The sequence below is a fragment of the Phyllostomus discolor genome, chromosome 2, assembly GCF_004126475.2.
Source record: "Phyllostomus discolor isolate MPI-MPIP mPhyDis1 chromosome 2, mPhyDis1.pri.v3, whole genome shotgun sequence".
NCBI lineage: Eukaryota > Metazoa > Chordata > Mammalia > Chiroptera > Phyllostomidae > Phyllostomus > Phyllostomus discolor.
The window spans coordinates 208,249,485-208,269,287 of NC_040904.2; the positions used below are offsets into that span (position 1 = coordinate 208,249,485).

Sequence of the window (19,803 nt, forward strand, 5' to 3'; positions counted from 1 at the left end):
GTGCTTCTCAGATAAAGTCAAGTTAAAGGAGTTCATCATCACCAAGCCCTTATTGTATGAAATGTTAAAGGGAATTATCTAAGAAAAAGATTACAAAATATGAGCAGTAAAATGATAGCAAACTCATAGTTATTAACAACCACACCTAAAACAAAAACAATAACTAAGCAAACAACTAGAACAGGAATAGAATCACAGAAATGGAGATCACATGGAGGGTTATCAGCAGGGGAGTAGGAGGGAGAGAGAGCAGGGAAAGGTACAGAGACTAAGTAGCATAAATGGTAGGGAGAAAATAGACTAGGGGGAGGGCAAGAATAGTATAGGAAATGTAGAAGCCAAAGATCTTATATGTATGACCCATGGACATGAGCTAAAGGTGGGGAATGTGGGTGGGAGGGGGTGTACAGGGCGGAGGGGAATAAAGGGGAGGGAAATGGGACAACTGTAATAGCATTATCAATAAAATATATTTTTAAAAAATCAGGAAAGAGCCCTGGCTGGTGTGGCTCAGTGGCCTGAGTGCCAGCCTGTGAACTGAAAGGATACTGGTTTGATCCCCCTGTCAGGGCACAGGCCTGGGTTGGGGATGTGCAGGAGGCAACTGATCAATTCTTTTCTCATGCATCAATGTTTCCCTCCCTCTCTTTCCTTCTCTCTAGAAATAAATAAATAAAATCTTTTAAAAATAAAAATAAAAAAATCAGGAAAGATTCATACCTTTGAAATAGGTAAACACCTTAAAGTAAGGTATATAGCCTTTCTTCAAAACGTCATGAGATCTTAAGGGAATACAATGCAGCCCCCAAAGGAGCAGCAAGATTCCTTCTCTGAAACTGCCATGGGTGCCAAAGTTTCTCACATCAATGTTCTTTTTAGACAACTTTCCAAGAAACCAGTTCTTATGTGTTTCGTATACAGTCACATAGCTGGCTAACATTTTGTTGGTTTGCTTCCGCGGAGTGCCTGGCATAATCAACACTGAAAATCCCTCTGTGAACACAACAAACACGGCCCCCCGCACGGCCCCCGGTTGGCACGTGCCTGCCGCAGTCTCTGGTGCGCCTCCTCGGTGCTGTGACAACCATCGTAACGGCAGACGGGACTTCCACAGTGCCCACGATGGAGCAGGCACTCTTCCAGGCACACTGTACTTATTATATTAACGCACTTAATACTCCCAATAATCTAGTGAGGCAGAACTACTATTATCCCCATTTTACAGATGAAAAGGTGAAGCACAGAGGCGGTAACTCACACAAAGGACACAAAGTTACATAGGTATAGATACAGTACTTGAATTGAATCTAGGCAGTCTGATACCAGAATGGGTCCTCTTCACCCAGTATTTTAGTGCAGTGTGCTAACTACTCTGATAAAGTTGTACTCAAAAGGTGCGTTACCAAAACACTAGGCCTGGACATATACTATGTATACACCTCCATGAGAGTAATTACCACATTGTATTAAAAGTACCTGTGTGTACATGCACTTCCCCACTGCAAGTTTAAGTCTTAGTCACCACTGTTCCTAGCACTACCCAATTTATGAATTCTTCAACTGGGTTTTAGGTTAAGAGAATACCATGTCTATTTCTTGGGTTTGCTTTTCACGTTTTCAGTGTGATGATGCTTCTGCTGTTGTGTGCTACCATCTCCTGAGACCCATCCCCTGTAAGACAAGATCTGCTTCTCAAATTGTGTGGCTTCCCTAGCAATGCTGGCCAGACCTCTCAACTGCCTTGGGTACATTCTTGGAGGCCTGGAACACCACATGGACCCACACCATCATTCCTGCTGGGTAGGGTGCTGGCAGTGCAGGTCCCACCCCCCGCAGCCAGGATCAGAGGCTCTTATCAGGAAGATGGGAGTAATTTGAGCCACCTGCCAACCCATCTCTCAACTGCTAAGACAGGCGCTTTCTGCTATCAGGTTGCGCAAATGCCTGGAAACCTTATACCCAGTGTGAAGGAAGAAGCAATAGGGGAAACAGCACAGCATCTGGTGCCCTGCCTGCTTCCATTCACTTGTTGAGATCAAGTAGACCCAATTCACTCTGGTGAGGCCTTGGGACCATAAAGATTGCATGGTGGGTGAGATTAATGTTACCATACAACAGAGGTCAGCATCCGCCTAGAGTGCACATCCCTGCCAGTGTAATTCTCCAGAGCTGGAATGCTACCTCCTCTTTAATATTTGTGTAGACAAAGGTCCATTGCAGAAGTCAGCTCTGAAAAGCACAATTTTACTTCACAGCTTTAATTGTGGAAGTTGGTAAAGGATAACCAAGCTAGAGACAAGCCTAAGCTCGAAATCTTCAATTCTATGTCTAAATCAGAATCTACAACTGTTCAGTAAGCACAGAAGAAAGCTCCCTGTTTGTTGAGCTGTGTCTATTTACTTCCCATTAGCCTCAGTGGCAGAGTGAGCATATCGCAGGGATGAAATACACCCATTCGATCCTGGGACTCTCTGCAAACACAGGGGCTAAGTGAAACTAACCGCAATCATGGCTGCCAGATGCAAACCCCTATTACTAAACCTTCCTTTCTCACAACTCAACACAAAACCTGGCTCAATGAACAGCCTCCTGACAGCACTGACGTTCAATCAGGACACACCTTGGCATTCTGGGTATGTCTGGTGTCAAAGGTGTCACACTGACCACAATCGCACTGCGGTCCGAGTCTGTGTGCAATGACTCAAGGCAGATTCTGACGGTCATTACTAACTCAACAACAAACGAGGTGTCTGACCCAAAATGGGCCCCACTGGGGCAAAAGACAGGACCAAGAGCAGCTGGCTGAGGCAGGGAGAGCTGAGGAAGCCTATATTCTACTCAAACATCTTTAAAAGTTATCATCATCAGTCAGGGATTTGTAAGTTATTCATGTGAACGAATGAAGATGCAAATTAGGTCTCCTGCCCTGTGATTCCATGATTCAAAAAAACAAACCAACAAAACACGTAGACTCAAACCTCGTGAGATCCTGTACTAACCATAGTCATCATGCCAGCAATCTTTAGATCTAATTATTTCACTAGACCAAAACAGGATAATCCCAAGTCCAGAAACTTAACATATCTAAACTGATAAAAAAAAAAGTGATCTCCAAATACACTGAAAAGCAAAGCAAAGAACAGTATGCATATTACTATGAACCATTTAAGGTTTTAAAAGGGGACAGAAAAATATTATTGCAGGTACTATCTGTGGAAGGACACCCAGGTAGTTAAGCACACTGGTCACCTGCAAGGAGAGACACTAAGCAGCGGGCAGAAGACAGAAACTTTTTACTCTTCAATCTTTTGTATATTTTGAATCATATCCATGTGAATATGTATGTTTTGAAAAATAAATGTAAAAAAAGGAATAAAACTCCACACACAGAACTCTCAGAGAAATCATACCAGAAGAGTAAAAAAAAAAGAAAGCTAAGAAATGAAAGATTCTATTTAGCCGTAAGGCCAACCGTTCACTCTCACGTCCTCTCCCTGAGCCTGAGATGACCCGTCCCGTAAAATGAGCACATGATCCACTTTACCTGACCGAGGCAGAGAGATGGTCCAGATAACTCCCAGCTGCCTTCAGCTCTTACGATTTCATACTACTCACCATTACCAATCTGTTCATTTATCTACTGTGAATCTATAATTTGCTCAAATCAGAGAAGGAATAAATTTGAGGCAAAAATACAAATATACAACAACAGGCCACCCATATATACAATTATCCCTTTCAAATTCCCCTGAACATGAACAACAAAAAAGTGAGATAAACACATAATGCCCCTAATACAATGCTTGGCGCAAACAAGTACATAATAAATTTTAGCAAAATCCCAATTTGAAACACTGGCTAGATCCAAATTACTGAAGAAAGTGGGGTTCGATGTTGACTTCAGTTCTACACAAATCAGCCTTCAGGTAATGGGTAAAATGTTTTCAAAATTAAATATATGGCAAGCGAAGACAAGAGAGTACTTGTTCATTCCATTCCTCAGCAATCATACTCTTCGGTCTGAGGGGCCTGAGGCCCCAGGAAAAAGCACTGGGTAAAGAGCCCCAAGATCTGGATAGAGCCATCAGCTTTGCACTCCCCAGTCGCGAAATGTAGAAAGGTATAGTTTCCCTATTTGAAGAATCACTTTTCTTTTGGGGTTGTTGTAGGGAATAAAGACCTGCATCAAAGCATTTTATAAACTGTAAAATATAATATGAATTTAATAACTGAGTAGTATGTGCAATTTAGTCACCATGCTTCAAATCCAGAGATGGTGACTAAGGAAAAAGCAACAAAAATTATTGAGACTTTTAAAAATAGATTATATAAACGTTGATTTTTTTTTTCAACATTTACTGAGTTCTTTTTATCATATATCCTTGGCACTGAAGGAGGAGCCAAAGATACAAGGATTAAGAGACTGTTCCTGCCCTGGCCAGTGTGGCACGGTTGGTTGAAGCATCATCTCATACACCCAGTTCGAGAGTTCAATTCCCTGTGAGGGCACATACCTAGGTTGTGGGTTCGATCCCTAGTCAAGGAGTGTACAGGAGGCAACCAATCAACGTTTCTCTCTCACGTTCATGTTTCTCCCTTCTCACTCTCTCCATCCTGCTCCCTCCCTATCTCTCTAAAGCACAATGAAAAAAATGTCCTCAGGCGAGGATAAAAAAAAGAGAGAGAGGGAAAGATAGACCGTTTCTGCCTTTAAGGAATTTAAAAAGCACTAAGGCACAAAATATATAGCAGTGGTCAATAATAATAAAACAGCTATTATATAGGGAAGGGCAAAAGTAAGTTTACAGTTGTGAGTACATGACTTTATTCTTGTATTATTGTTTATTAATTATTGTATTATTTTTCCATACAAACAACAGTAAACCTACTTTTGCCCCGCCCTGATTATTAAACAGCTACTAGGTGTCAGTCCATGAATTAAACACATTACGTGCCTTATCTCTTTTTATTCTTACACTAATCCTCTTTTAAAGTTTATTTACTGATTTTAGAGAAAGAGGAAGGAAGCAAAAGAGAGAGGGGGAGAGAAAACACTGATTCGCTGTTCCACTCATTTATGCATTCCTGACTGCTTCTTGTACGTGCCTTGGCATACTGGGCTGACACTCCCAGACAGGGCTACACTAGTCCTGTAACACGCTTTACAAAGTAGGAACCTGAGACTTGGTCACTTAACCAAGATCACACAGCTATGAAGTGCTGAAGCTGGGACTCCAAGCCAGGTCTGTCTGTTTGCAAGCCCATTCTATTTTTTATAACCTTGGAGTGGGAAAAGCTTTTCTAAGCACAGCACAAAGGGACAGTAAAAAAATAATGAAAATGTTAATAGACCCAGTTACGCTTAAAAAAGTGAACCTCTAATACAGTAGATGAAAAAGGACAAGAGAAGTGGCAAGTATGTGACTGTTTGTGTAAAGAGAGTGGAGAAGTAGCACAAGAAACAACGACAATGGTGCTTGTTCTGTGAATGGGACAGGGGTGGCGGGGGGGAGGTGGTACAGGGCAGAAAGGGAACAAGGATAAAAGGGAGACCCTTCACTAAATACCTTTTCATTAATTTTGAGTCACAACATCTGCTTATGAAAAGTCAACTGCAATAGTTAAGAAAATTTTGCTTAACTTTAATGCCCACAGTTATTTGACTTTTGTGTGTGTATGTGCAGAATGACAACTATTATTTCTCAAAGAGTAATCCATGGAAAACAGGTCAGGATAACCTGATTTGACAATTTCCTTGCTTAAAACAAAACGCTGGACCAGTCAAATTTTTCATGTTTCTTCAAACTCTGAGATACTGGTAAACCAAACAAGCATTTACTATTATCCTAAAACTAACAGCAGAAAACAATTCATGGTGAAGAAAAAATCCAGAAAGGGTAAATGACCCCTACACCAAGCTCAAGAAAGTCAAATATAAAGGCTTCTTGAAACAGGTTTCCCAGGATTACAAAGCCAAATCCACAGGGTAATACTTACTCCTAACTACTCAGGGAGAAATGCACAGGAAGCATAAAGGAAAACTGCATGGACAGACACATGGGTGTCTGCTAACCACATTATTATACGGTTGACAAAAATCACTCATGGTCCCTAAAGAGCACCTATCTGAAAGGCTTTGTAACATGCCGACAATAACCAACTGCTCTCCAAACACTGTAAAACAGCCAGTTCAAGGTCAAAATGTTGCTGCAGAAAGTGATGTCTAGTATGACATCCAGCAGCTAAAGACCTACAATAGAGTAGGGAGACAAAAGATGTGTCTATAATGCATAATGAGCAGCAGCTGAGGGTGGGGAGGGGGTAGCCAACAGAAATATTAACCTCTAAGCCCAGCACAGGCCTTTTAAATAGGACCAGCATCACTTCAAAGTCAAAGATGACATCAAAATTAGCCAAATTGGCTTACTGAAAGTCATGAGCCAAACCAGCAATACAATATACAAATCACGCAATAAAATCTGGGAGGACAGCAAACACAGACGTCTATGCAATGGACCGCCTAAGTGACAGCTGTACAGTGCTACCCTCCATCCTTTAAACAAATCTGCCTCTGCCTCTCTCGCAGAGATGTCCAGCATGAGACCACAGTTACACTTTCAAAACAAGTACTACCAACTCCCTGTAAGCTCTGCCAAAGCTCCCACTGTGAGAGGCAGCCATTGTGCAGACTTCCTGAAGTTCAAACAGAGTCCTCCAACCCATTGTGCCAGCCTCTGACAGTGACAGTGTTCCTGGAAGCTCATATGAGGTGCAAACCAATGAGTTAAGCTTTGTGGGTGCTGGGAGCCGCCACAAAACCTCTTCCACTTTTGCCAGTTCTTGCTTTGGAATCACACAGTCCTACTATCCCATCCCCTAGAAACCAAGAACTAGCAGGTGAAAACTGTCAAAGCCACATTCATATTCAGACTGATTAGGGGACAAGCTAGTGAGAATAAGCAACCTCATTTGCCAGATTCTTTTTGCAAAGAACTGGGGGAAGGGGTAGAGGGAACTCAGTAAGAAAGTGGTAGGGAGAGCAAAACAATTCCTGCTTTCTACCAAAATTATTACCTACTTGCCTCAGAATTTTTGTGGCACATGGAACTACAGAAAAGAAGAAAAAAAAGGAAAAAGAAATTACTGAAGGCTGTAACTGTGACTGTATAAAAATCCCCAAGGCAGGATGACCTATGAAGCTAAGCTCCATGCAACAAGGGCTAACTATGCAGCTGCTTCTCTACTTGCCCAACAGTCCAAGATAAACAGAGCAGGCTCGTAGAAGCCCACCAACTTCCAGGAAAAGGGAACCAAAGTCCTCTTGACTCAGGACAAGCCACATACCCCTGAAATAAATCCCTAAATGAAATCCATATAGGTCTGCTGTGGAAATCATCTGGCTGACAGCACTTAACACCCCCTCCTCCACGGCTCCAACTGGCAGAGGAAAAAGCTGCTCAAATAAAGCATTTGGAAGAATTTCCCATGAGCCTCTGTTCCAGAAGTGTTCCAACCCAAGCAGTAGCTGGAGCTCGCTCACATCCAGACCCCACAGCAGCCCCGACAATGCCCGCAGTTCCTCTAGCTCCGCCAGGGCAGGTTCTGCCCCACCCTGAGCCCCAGAGCTGAGACGGTCCCACACTGCTGCCCTGCCCATTCCACCCAATAAATCATGCTGTGCTTGTGATAGTCCCAATTAGGATCCAACAAAACTGATGTGGCCAAAAAGAAAAACAAACAGTATGCCTCCTCAAAAACCTCATGCCGGGAATAAGACATCCAATACTCAGTGCAAAATCTCTTTTCCTCAGCAAAGGAGAAACCAAGGAGCCAGCCTCTACATGGGAAAAATCCCACATACCAGGGCATTATCTAGGGACTTGGGTCCCTAAAAAACCCAAGTATTATGGTTGAACACACCCATGTGGAAGTCTAAACTTCAAAGGCTCTGTTCCCACCCTTGGGAAAATACGTTTTTAGGCAGTTACTCAACCATTATCATTTGGCAATTCAAAACTGTCATCTACTTCAAAGGTGCTATTTATCATGTGTCCTGAGCCTTGGATCCTCAGCCGAAATGTCTAGATGCCATGTTACAGGCAGGACACGACGGAAGGAAGTAGTATTACAGGACTCTCTCATTCCCTTCTCAGAACTGCCTTATTCATTCAGAATCCAAAAAGCCAGAGGCAATACAAAGTGTACCCGTTTGCCTTTAACGAGGCCCCAACTAAGCTAGCAAGGGCAGTCTTGAGGCTGGAGAACAGGTTGAGAATTATATAGGAACGCAGATCAGAAGCCGAAAGGCAGGGAAGCGGGGAGAACAAGGGCCAGTGAGAGGTGGCTCCTGTAAAATTCTTTTATGAGCCTATCTCCAAAGGCAAGATTTGAAAGAACTGTATCAAGCTCCCTCCTCTTCAAGAATATCCAATGAGTAACCTGAAAAAAATAGCATGTATTTTGTGAGGCATCTCAGTTTAGTATTGTTCCCACATCCATAAAAACCAGCTCTAAGAGCTTAAGAAATTCACGATTGAGAAGGGAAAGGTTAAAGTCCACAGTCGATCACATGGGCTTGGTCTCCCATGGCGGCAGCACGGCCGACTGCAACACTCCAGCATCTCTCGGCAGCGCTGCAGCAGGTAGATCAACAGCCCGCGCTAATGAACTGGAACAGTTTAGCTCTAATTGCCCCTGACTTGTGTGGGTCCTCTATTTTCCTTAACCACACCATCACAAAGGCACTTTTCACACATACACACGTGCACACCATTAATATCTGAGCACAGGAAACTAAACATCAGGTTGCCATGCCCACCCAGCACACTCAGCAGTTAAATTCCACCCCAGCTTCTGTTTTCAAAGACCTTCTCTCTCACCTTTAACCCGAAATCAAAGAAAAGATCGGTTCCTATTCACAGATGCCACAACACCCAGACTTCTCTTGAGCTGGACAGCAGCGCACAGGCCAGACCCCCCAGGAAAAACTGGGGGAAAGAGCAAAGCCATCTGCAGGCCCCAACTGAGGGGCAGGAAGACAAAGTTCAATTCAACAAGAACCACAGTCCCCAGCACTGGGAGAGCGCTCAGTCCTTCAGACCCCAAAGGATCCCTTGACCTCACCGTCTGGGTAGGGGTGGAAGGGCAGACATTTGAGCAAATGTTAATCTTAAAAGTCCTCAAACAAAGCTATGGACATTACTATGTTTTAGAAACCAGCAAAACTGTGGGAGGGACAGGAGCCGACACAAAAGACATCCAGGAGGAATCAACATTCCAACCGATTCCGGAAGGCTGAGCCTTACGAGCAAGAGAGAGGTGAGGCCGGAACAGCAGGCTGGAAGAACAGCAACAAGAGGTATCGGTGGGCCGGGCGCCAGCGTGCCGGGAAACCACAAGCCTCTGAACATGGACTCAGAGGTGGATGTAGAAAGAAGCAAGGCCAGGAAGTCAGGCAGAAGTGAGGACAGATGGACCAGGTAGGCCTCATGAGAGAACAGACTTTATCCTGAAGTCAAACAAAGACAAGCAAGCTATCAAATGACTTGAAGCTCTTTTAGATGGACGACTGTCTTAACAGTTTGGAGGGGGTGTTTAAAGAGACCCTACGAGACAAAGGCATCCTAGGTCAATTTCCACAAACCAAAATGAGAACAAAGAGTACCGTCTATTTTGTGAAACATATTTAACCAACAAACCTTATAAAATGTGAAGCACAAACATTTTCACGACTCCTGCAACCACGCAGCACCAAAACAGCCAGTGTACATCTGGCACCCACACTCCCCATGAAAGGCCCGCATGCCTGATGCAGGTCCTGTGATTCTTCAGTAGTCCTGCCAGTCCATGGCTGATGTCTCCTCTTCCTCTAACTAGAGAGACCACATGACCAGATCCACTTTCCTTCTCCATCCCGATGACCAGAAATTAGGTTTCCCAGGTCCACACACTGTTCCTCTCTAGTGCTGAATAGTTCCAACTCTGGCACTGAATCGGAAGCGCATTACCCACTCCATGCTAATTTAGGAATAAGCAGGAACTCACAGAGTGCTGTACTGCAGGTTATAAGGGAGGCAAGATATAAACATTCACTGCTGGGTTCCAGGGACTTTAAATAGTCTCAGTGATTCATTATAGCAGCTCATTGGGGCACGTATTAGTTCTCCCAGTTCACAGGTATGTACCTAGGAGTACAGATGTTAAGTACCTTGCCAAAGATCATCCAGGTGGTAGGTGGAGGAGCCAGAATTCAAACCCGAACATGAGAGATTCGAAAGGGTTTCCTTCACTACACCAAACTTCAAGTCTATATGTATAACAAATGTAACCATACATTAAGGTTAGTAATAATAATAGTAATAACAGTATCTCCCCTTTAAAAGTTGAGGGGAAACCCACATCACATCATCTTGGATTAAAGGACCACTCAAAGGAGTCACAACAGAGTGATCACAACTGGAATCTCCAAATGCTACTAAAAAAGGTCATTCCTGAGCATGAGTGACCAAAAAACATTCAGACTCCAATAATAAGAGTAACTTGGCTCTACCCCAAAGAAATACAGCAAACCCTCCAGGCACTTTCGCCTCCAAGTCCCTAAGCCAACGTTTGAAAAAATGTGTGGCTGATAGCTCACTTGTTCTCCCTCTCTCCCCCGCCCCCAAGCTATTTCCCAAAGTACTTTCTCCACCCAAATTACAGAAATATGTCCAGGATTCACTTGGCAGTTCTGATCCGATTTGCCCCAATCCTGGCTCAAGCAGCTTTGCATTACCCTCCTAACTAGATCAGCGCCAGCCAATGGGTTTAGTCAAGCTGATCTGTGATGGATTAGATAATGAAACCTTAGCCCTGTAAGCCGCCTGCTTGTATTGGGGCTGAAGGGGAGAAGAAGAAGAAACCCAATACTCCTAGGGGCCACCTAAAACACCAAATGCAGCCGCCATCCCTCACTCCATCTGTTTGCTCCTGCTCCAATTACTGCCCTTTCCTTTCCATCATCCCTGATGCTCTTCCCTCTCCTCTTTGAAGGAAGTGCACATCTGCCCTGGAACAAAGACGTTTGCTATGCTTTACAAATGGGTATCAACAAAAATTCAAACAAATCCACCCACTAAAATGACCGTCTTTATTGTTTCTACAATTAAACCCTGACATCAAACTGACAGCCTGAAAGATGTCAAACCAGTAATTCACCAGAGCAACATTCTTGTTTATACTAAGTAGTACAGTGAATTTCGTTCTCCACAGTCCTGTAATCTTGAGGCCTGTCTGCACCAGTCTGCTTTGTATCAAAATGAAAGTTAAATCTCTAGTTAGTGTCTGCCGTGTTCACATGTCAGTGTGAGAGAGAAAAATATGACAAGGTGGCTAGAAAATGGGAGAGTTGAGCAACAAATGCAACTCGAGCTCATTTCTTGAGTCACTCTGAATTCAGATCGATCTGAATTTCTCCTTCTCAAAGACATTCCCAGTTTTACATTCACAGTCTTCTTTGTGAGGTTTTAAAAAATAATCAGTCATTCTATGTGACTATGCCTCAGTTTCTGCATCTGCAATACTATTTACCACTCTGGTACTGTTATGGACTGAATGTCTGTGTTCCCCCAAAATTAATATACTGAAGCCCTAGCCCATAATGTAATGGTATTTGGAGGTGAGGCCTTTGGGAGGTAATAAGCTTTAGATTACATTACAAGGATAGGACCCTCATGATGGGGTTAGTGCCCTTATAAGAAGAGGAAGAGATATATCTTTCTCTCCCCCTCCCCAGGATCTCACACCAAGGAAAAGCCCTGTGAGCACACAGCAAGAAGGCAGCTGTCTATAAGCCAGGAAGACAGACAACCCTCAGCAGACAATGAGCTTACAGCACCTTGATCTTGGACTTCCAGCTTCCAGAACTGTGAGAAATAAATGTCTATGTTTAAGCCACCCAGTCTATGGTGTTTTGTTATGGCAGCCCACATGGACTAAGACAAGTAGAGATGAAACAATTTCAGTGAGATTGTTTGTGATTATTACTTGGAAGAAAAGCACATTACTTTTATAACTTTACTCAAATGGTAGCACCATGCTTAGTTTTAGCATCAAATACCCAAATGAGAATCCAAAGTGGTATTCACCGAGGAGAGAAAACCAGAAACAAGCAAATGGGAAACAAACTATTGCAAGAAATACAGCATCTACATAGCAATTACAGGCTACCTGGAGCCCCTTCCCTGAGACCAGGTAAAAGTTCTCCTACTACTAGAATCAACAACTAATATGAACTGCTGAACCCACTCAGCTAAATTGGATTTATGAGTCTCTGCTCAGAAGCAGTTAGTGGGCCATACAATAATCACATACCAACATTTCATCGCTATAAAGAATTTTGCTGGGCCCTGACCAGTGTGGCTCACTTGACTGGGCATCATCCTGCAAAGTGGAAGGTAGCTGCTTCAATTCCCAGTCAGGGCACATGCCTGGGTTGTGGGTTCAGTACCTGGTCGGGGCATATGTGAGAGGCAACTAATAGATATTTCTCTCTCACATCTATATTTCTCTGACTCTCTTTCTCCCTCCCTTCCCCCCTCTAAAAATAAATAAATAAAATTTAATTTTGCCAAATGTTATAAGTAATAATTCAGATGCACCTGGCCTTATACAGCAGCTAAGTTCCTGGAAAGATGCACAAAGATTGAATTTTTGTTAAATTGTTCTTATCCACTAGAACAGATAACCAAAAGAATTCACTCATCAGTATGTTTTCAGAAAGCCCAATTTTCATACATATGAGACTTGCGGCAAGTGAAATGAACCTCTGAAATCTATACAGTTAACCTTCTGCCAGGTGAGAGTACAATATTGCCAGGTACCCTCTTTAATAACTAACTTCATTTCTCCAACAGTATTCCAGCTTACAAGTTGATCCGCCTCCTCCCTCCTGCTCCATGGTTCAGGGCTCTCTGTCTCTATACCACTTCCAGGGTAGCGCTGACTCCTCTGCCACCCACATGAAGGTTCTGGGTCCTGCCCTTGAAAGGACCGACCCTTCCTCTCTGTCCATGTGAACCCAAGGATCACAACGTGAGTACCACAGACTCCCTCGAGTTCACTACGGTCCACTTCGGGAAACTGATTTACTCCAAAAGCTTAGTGGCTGTAACTCGACAGGATTCAGCTTTGGAATCTGCACCTTACAGGTACAGCTCCGTTTCATAAGCAATCTTGGGAAATTAACCCCAGGAAATAACTGTAAAAAAGAGTTAATCTTTTTCTTTTAAAACAAAAAGATTTTTTTATTTATTTAGTTTTACAGAGAGAGGAAGGGAGGGAGAAAGAGAGAGAGAGAAACATCAAGTTGTTTCTCGGTTGCCTCTTGAATGCCCCCAACCGGGGACCTGGCCTACAACCCAGGCAGGCGTGTGCCCCAACCAGGAATCAAACTGGCAACCTTTCGGTTCACAGGCTGGCACTCAATCCACTGAGCCACACTAGCCAGAGCAAAAAAAAGGTTAATCTTTTCACACTCAAAAGACTGGGGAATTTCATGAAGGTGCTCTCACCCCTGAATTTCATTCTTTTCTATCCTTTAATTATTTTGTAAGAAAGGTAAATTTCAACTTCAACTTAAGAGGCGTTAAGCACATACCATGTACCCAAAAGTATTAGGTATCAAGAATAAATACAAAGAATCCCAGTCCGTGTGACTCAGCTGGTTGGGCGTTACCCTGCAAACCAAAAGGTCGTCAGGTTGATTCCCAGTCAGGGCACGTGCCCAGGTTTCCGGTTCAGTCCCCAGCTGGGGCGTGTGCAAAAGGCAACCGATCAATGCTTCTCTCTCACGTCAATGTTTCTCTCCGCCTTTTCTCCCTCCCTTCCCTTCTCTCTAGAACCGATTTTTTCAAAAAGAATAAATACAAAGAAAGTATCGTTCCCATCTTCTAGAGGCTTACAGTCTCACTAAGGGAACAAGAATAACGACACAATTAAGGGACAATACATGAGATGCATAGTTAAACATCGAGGTAAAGCAGCCAAGGGAAGGCTGTGGCTGTTGTGAACTAAATTGTCAGGAGGCTTCCCAGAAGGAGCTATGACCTCAGAAAAACTCTATTTGTGTTAAGTTGCAAGGAAAAAAAAAACACATACTTTAAGACAAACTCATATAGAGAGAAGGCCACGTAACAACGGAAGCAGAGACTGGCGTGACACAGTCACAAGCCAAGGAGCCAAGGGATGCGGGCAGCCTGCAGGCGCTGGAAGCAGCAACAAATGGATTCTCCCCCGGAGTCCCTAGGAGCAACCAGCCTGCTGACATCTTAACTTTAGATCAGTGAGATTGATTTTGGACTTTTTTTTTAATGATTAGGAAGCGATGAGGTGTTTTTCTTTTTCTTCAGGATTTTATTTATTTATTTTTAGAGCGAGGGGAAGGGAAAAGAGAAAGAGAGAGAGAGAAGCATCAATGTGTGGCTGCCTCTCCCACACCCCCTACTGAGGACTTGGCCCACAACTCAGGCCTGTGCCCCGACTGGGAATCAAACCAGTGACCCTTTGGTTTGCAGGCTGGTGCTCAACCCCTGAGCCACACCAGCCAGGGCTGATTTTGGACTTCTGATCTCCAGATTTGTTAGGTAATAAATTTTTGTTTTCCTAAAAACAAAAATAAATAAGTAAAAATAAAGTAAGCCATACATCAAAAAGGTCAGCTACACTACTAAGATTTTTAAAGTGTATATTTACAAATAGCCCATAGACATTTCTACACCACTGGTATCCTCTCCTAAGGCTCCAAACCCCTGCTCTTTCTGCTCCAGCTACAGGGGTCTCTACCCCACAACATGAAAGAGGCAGTTGGTGTCCTAGCTTCAGAAGCTGCAACTGCCTCAGTACCCACAGTTCCTCTCCTGAGCCCTCTTCCCTCAAATATCTGAAAGGCCCATGCCCTCACTCCATTCAAAGGTCACCCGTCAAAGAAGCCTTCCCTGACCATCTTCTTCATCACTCTCTATCTGCTTTATTTTGCTTCTTAGCACTTACCACTGCCTAACAGCTGTTGATTTCTTTACTGTGTATCTCTTTCAATTGGAATATGCATTCCGTAAGGGCAGGGTCCTTAATTCACTACCATATCTCCGAGGCTCTAGAACGGAGGCTGGCACATAGCAGTTGTGCAATAAGCATTAGTTAAATAAATATTAAACACTCTATAATTATTCTCAGAATGATACAAGAACATCCTAGAGGTCACCTAGGCTTAAATTTTATCTTTTCATGAACATTATTTCTCTTTTACTCCCAATTACACCTCAGATTTCAACTCCCCATAAAGCCTTCCTTGACCATTCCAGCAGGAATGACCATCTCCATCTCCTGGACCCAGAGGCACAAATAACCAGCATACTTTGCCTCTAAATTATGCAATGCCGTTGATATGCATCTACCCTGCAGTATCTCTAGTCCTATTCCTCTGAACTTAATTTATATATAAATCATTTATATATAAACTTTTTAAAACTTTCACCCATGTTGCCCCCCTACCTAAATTGTAAACACCAAGTACCTTACGATCAGAGAACTTGATGTATTTCTTAGAAGGTAACTTAGAAATCACCTTGTATAAACACTTTATTTTACAACTAAGGAAATACAGACCCCAAAAGAAGGGATTTTCTCACAACCATACAGCCAGTCCGGGGACTAAATCACTGATGATATGAATACCTGTAACAAGGTGTGTTGGAACTACGACAATGAAACTGCATATAGTGAAAAATAGACATACACAAATACACAGAATTAAAAAAGCATTCTCTGTAGGATAATTCTAAGTTGCCCATTTGTACCCAAAGGACCTAATCCACTCATTCCTCTGAATACCCCAAAGTCCCTATGCACTGCTCCGCTTCCAAAAACGACTGCCCTTAGCCAATTTGAAGGCAACCAGCAAATAATGGGCCCCAGGAGTAACGGGAGGAGTCTGTTAACTATGACTGACAGAGACAACAAATGAATACAGACATACACAGGTATATGCACACACCAAGCAGAACACGCTCACCAGCACCAACATCCGGTCTTCCCTCCTTACCATCTGATATCAACCCACCTCACCTGAAGTCTCCCCATATTTTTCTATATTTTTTCCACGGCCCCAAGCTTTTACTTCTCACAATCCCTCTGCCCGAGAGTTCTAATGGAGGACAAAATCAGGCACAAAAAAGAATTCAGAAATAAACACGAAGAGGACCCCTTTCCCCAAATCAACAGAAATAACCAAGTGGTCTCGGCGAAGGAGACGGAGGAGCACACAGCCAACGTGCCAGGCTGAGCCAGGGCTCCATCGCTAACACAGGAAGTCAGACAGAGCCTTGGAAAGCAGGAGCGGAGCACAGGAAGTCTTTCAGCACCGCAGAGATTTCCAAGAGTGGTGTAATGGAGAGAGCACAGACAGCGGTAGGAATTCGAGGACCGGGCTTTCAGCTCTGGTTCCCCTACCAGCTAACTGGCTGGCCTTAGGCGAGTTACCAGACTTCTTGGGACTTTTGAGTCCTCATCTATAACATGAGGTGGTTAAAAAACATTTAGGGACTTGAATCCACTCCAAAAAAGAAAAATAAATAAATAACTATCAACTCTTCCCCCCCCCCCCCCCCAAAAAAAAGGGGCACGTAAACTACTATTCTGCATAAGAATCTTCCAAGTCTATCCGGGTTAAGAACCCCTGGAAAATGTCTCTGGCCCCTTCTAACATTCTATGATTCTAAGAGAATGAGACAGATGTCTGAACAACTGCTAGTTAGTGAACCCCTCACCACTCCACAGCGACTCTTCACTGCACAGAGACCCAATCCTACAACCTACGAAGATTTCACGTTCTCCCTCAAATTACAAAGTCAACCAACTGACATCATAACTACAATTCCCCATTCCCTGCCCAACTCAGAATCCAGTCTTCTAATAGCCCTGTACATTTTCTTTTATATCCGAGAACATTAAAGAGCTAGTCGATGCTTTAGCTAGGTGAGATGCAACTGGCAAAGTCCAGGAGGGACATGTCCTGCTCTCTCTTCAGACCCATTAGCTAGCTCCACAAACTTAATGCGACTGAGCACCACGCTGTCCCCAGGCTCTACCAAACTCCTTGCACTTCTCACACTCCTTGTGTATGTGACTGAGTTAACCCACAAACTAAGCCACATCCCCTTTGGGCTCTCGAGGAGTTTTCTCGCTTTTCATTCCTCTCCTTTATATGCCACACCCCTTCCACATCTCAGTGTGTGTCGAGGACCGCCAAAAAGGTATTCCTTCATTAAGGGGGTTCCCACCACTGTCCCCTCGTCCTCGACTCAGTCCAGTGGCTCTCTTGGGCAGGACCTCCTGGCTTCCATTCCGCCTTAGGGAACTATGGAAGGGTTTGAAGAAATGGAACCCATCTCAACCACGTTCGATTTCCCCCCAAAACCTATCCACGCGTTGTGTCCCCTCAGAAATCGGGATCCTCGTGGGCACACCAGGGTCCTCCTGCACCCTTCGCCTCCAAGCCGGAGCTCGCGCTACCTTTCAACCAGGCCCCGAACGGCCCCCTCCCACTTCCAAGCCAGGATCCCTGGAGTCCACCCCGCTCCAAGCCCCGAGAGCCCAGGGAGCCCCGGGCCGCCCTCCCAGCCCCGCGCCGCACCCCCGCCGACACGGGGCGCCCGTCCCGCGCGGTCACCTGCATCCCGCCGCCGTCGTCGTCGGCGGCCTCCGCCTCCTCGGTGCGCGGCCGCTTGCTCAGGCCGGGCTCGGCTCCGTCTCCCCCGCCTCCGGGCACCGGCAGCTCCAGCTCCGACTCCCGCTTCATCCCCCGGGCAGCGGCGCCGGGCCCGAGCTGAAGCGGCTGCTGCGGCTGGGCGCCTTCCGCCATCCGCCCGCGCCCCCCTCGCCTCCGGGAGCCGGGCGACCCGCGACAGGCCACCTCCCCCTGGGCCTCGGCCCCGACAGTCGCGACAGGCGGGCGCGCGCCTGCCCCCGCCCCCGCGTGCGTGCGTGCGTGCGCGCGCGCCGGCCCAGTGCCCCTCGGCGACTGGCGGTCGTCGCTCCCCAGGTCGTGGGCTCGAGACGGCTGGCGGGTCGCGACGCGCACTCGTTCGCACCGCCACGCGCACACGCAACCCCCGGCCCGGCCGCCGCGGGCCCCGCCTCTCGCACTCACGGAGCTCGCCCGCCGGCTCGCGCCCTCTCCCTCACACTGTCCCTCACAACACGCCGGGCCAAGGGAGGAAGGGGGCGGTCCGGGCTCCCGAAGCGTGGGGAGGGGTGTTTATTTGGGGGGAGGAGGGGCTCGAAGCAGGAACGAGCTGACTGGCCGCGATCCTCCGACCCGCCACAGTGGCAGCACCGGGAAGGCGGGGAGAGAGAAAGAAGGAGGGAGGGACCGGGATCTGGGACTCCTGCCCGCGCGGGAGGCTGTGGAGGGGGTGGGGCGGAGAGGGCGGGGCGGTGGTGGCGACCGAGCCGGCGGAGGGGGCGGGGCCAGCGCCCCTCGGCAATCTCCGTCTCCTCCGTTCCGGGAGCCCGAGGGAGGCCGGGAAGAGATCGGGAAAGTTCGGGAATCTCCGGTGCTGGGGAGGGATAGTGCTGGAGGACCGGCGCTGCTGGAATTCCAGCCAGGGCGGAGGGGGCGGGGTCTTCCCCTTTAAGGGCGGGGCCACAGCCTAGGACAGGCGGAGCTTGAGAGGCCCAAGGACGTGGTTGGTTTCAAAAGAGGGAAGGGCACTGTGTGGGAGGGTGTGCCGTAGCAGTCTCCCGGTCCGGCAAAAGAATGGGAGTGTACAGTTGGAAGATCCAGGAATAAAGTCACCACTCCATGGCTCTCTCCCATTCTGAAAAGCTTTCACTCTGATCATCATGATAATTATTATCACATTCCTGGTCATCTTAATAATACCTGATGTTTGTAAGAGCTTCATAGTTTGTACAATGCGTTCCCAGCACCGTTTTGAAACTGGCGGTGTAGGCAGAGCGCATACCAGGAACTAAACACTGATGATGAATGTGAAGCTTGCTCAAGTCCTGCAACTAAAAAGAGGCAAATCCAGATCTCGGGACATTAAGTCATATTCTCTTTCTGTACACCTTGCTGCAGTGTAGCACTTCATCCATTATCAACTCCATACAGTTAGAGATATTTCTGCAAAACCTTCTTTCTCCTAAGAGATTGTGAGGACCAAGAGGGCATCTATTTTCTTTGGCTTCCATATCGTGCCCTGTACATTATAGGGGATACAATGATGTTGCATGAACGACCTGAATTCTACTTAAACAAGTTAGTTCATCTCTTTGGACGCTTGATTCATCATTTGTAAAAATGAAGAGATGGTTTACATCCATGGTTTGCAAGCAAGGGCAATTTTTGCCCCTTCCCTTCTCCCCAAGGACATTTGTCAACATCTGGAGACATATTTGGTTGTTACGACAGGGCATCTAGTGGACAGAGGCCAGGTATATTGTTCACCATCCTGTGATGAACAGGACAGTCCTCACAACAGTTGTCCAGCCAAAAATGTCAATAGTGCTGAGGTTGAGAACCCCTGAATTAGATGATCTCTAAGATCATTTTCAGGTGGGTCAATGATTTGACCTTTGAACTTGGATTTAACCTGGCTAGGGCTGGAACAGTACAACAGTAAAGATCCTTGCTTTGGAGTCAGACCAACCCAGGTTTGAATCCAGGCTTTAGCAACTGTTGCTCATGTGATGTTGAACCAGTGATTACTTAAGAATTTCTATATAGGAGTTTAGGGCCTGCAGACAAACGGAAAGAGAGGACTG

At 45.6% G+C, this 19,803-nt stretch overlaps 1 protein-coding gene across 24 annotated transcripts in view; it reads right to left on the reverse strand.

Moving 5' to 3' along the window:
- The window catches only part of RBFOX2 (RNA binding fox-1 homolog 2), a 258,234-nt gene extending 239,937 nt beyond the window's left edge, over nucleotides 1–18,297 (reverse strand). For 4 of the 24 annotated variants that reach the window (XM_036019552.1, XM_036019546.1, XM_036019550.1 and 1 more), the window contains exon 1: nucleotides 17,705–18,282. In XM_036019552.1, coding sequence (XP_035875445.1) covers nucleotides 17,705–17,896 — 192 coding nt within the window. In that variant the 5' untranslated portion in view covers nucleotides 17,897–18,282. Of the gene's footprint in view, nucleotides 1–17,704 lie in introns of all 24 variants that reach the window. The other 20 variants (XM_036019547.1, XM_036019557.1, XM_036019566.1 and 17 more) reach the window with 12 other exon arrangements.
- Nucleotides 18,298–19,803: the final 1,506 nt, after the last annotated feature.